The sequence below is a fragment of the Sinocyclocheilus grahami genome, unplaced genomic scaffold (genome assembly GCF_001515645.1).
Source record: "Sinocyclocheilus grahami isolate Dianchi unplaced genomic scaffold, SAMN03320097.WGS_v1.1 scaffold2777.1, whole genome shotgun sequence".
Lineage (NCBI taxonomy): Eukaryota > Metazoa > Chordata > Actinopteri > Cypriniformes > Cyprinidae > Sinocyclocheilus > Sinocyclocheilus grahami.
Genome location: NW_015507954.1, coordinates 36,666 through 37,211, shown reverse-complemented (window position 1 = coordinate 37,211; position 546 = coordinate 36,666). Strand labels below are relative to the sequence as shown.

Sequence of the window (546 nt, the reverse complement as noted above, 5' to 3'; positions counted from 1 at the left end):
TAAATGCTGCTCCACAGGAACTGTTATCATTTACACGTGTGGAGCATGTAATGCAGCATCTAGCCATGTTTCCAACCAGTTTTTGTGCTGCTTTGTACCTCCATAGTTGACATGGAAATATACTGTTAACAATTGTAAAATGTTGTTTGACCCATAATGCATTGCGAACTACAGCAACATCTCATAAAATGTTAAAACAGCAATTTTGTAGTTTTATTGTAAAAAATACATCCGTTTGTTAGTGTATCTTTCTCTGAGGTTGTAAAAGGTTTTTCAGCTGTTTCCTGTCAGCGTCATTTCTCAAAGTACTGTCTACAAAGCTTTTAATATCTTTAACTTATAATGATATTGCTTATAATGTTTCTCTGTTTCCATGAAGTTTTATTGTTTGTTTGTTTGTTTGTTTGTTGGTTGGTTGGTTTTAGGACGACTGAAAATCTGACTCCTTTACATATTGCTGCGTCTTGGGGCTGTTTTCAGAATCTCAGATTTCTCTTAAGGAACGGTGGAAACCCAAACCTCACAGATCAAGTAAAACATTCAGTG

At 35.3% G+C, this 546-nt stretch overlaps 1 protein-coding gene across 1 annotated transcript in view; it reads left to right on the top strand.

Annotated features, from left to right (window-relative positions):
- Positions 1 to 546, top strand: part of LOC107575641 (uncharacterized) — a gene marked incomplete at its 3' end in the record, with an annotated part of 39,319 nt that overhangs the window by 2,111 nt on the left and 36,662 nt on the right. Inside the window, exon 2 of the mRNA XM_016262004.1 lies at positions 426 to 531. Coding sequence (XP_016117490.1) covers positions 426 to 531 — 106 coding nt within the window. The remainder of the gene's footprint in view (positions 1 to 425; positions 532 to 546) is intronic.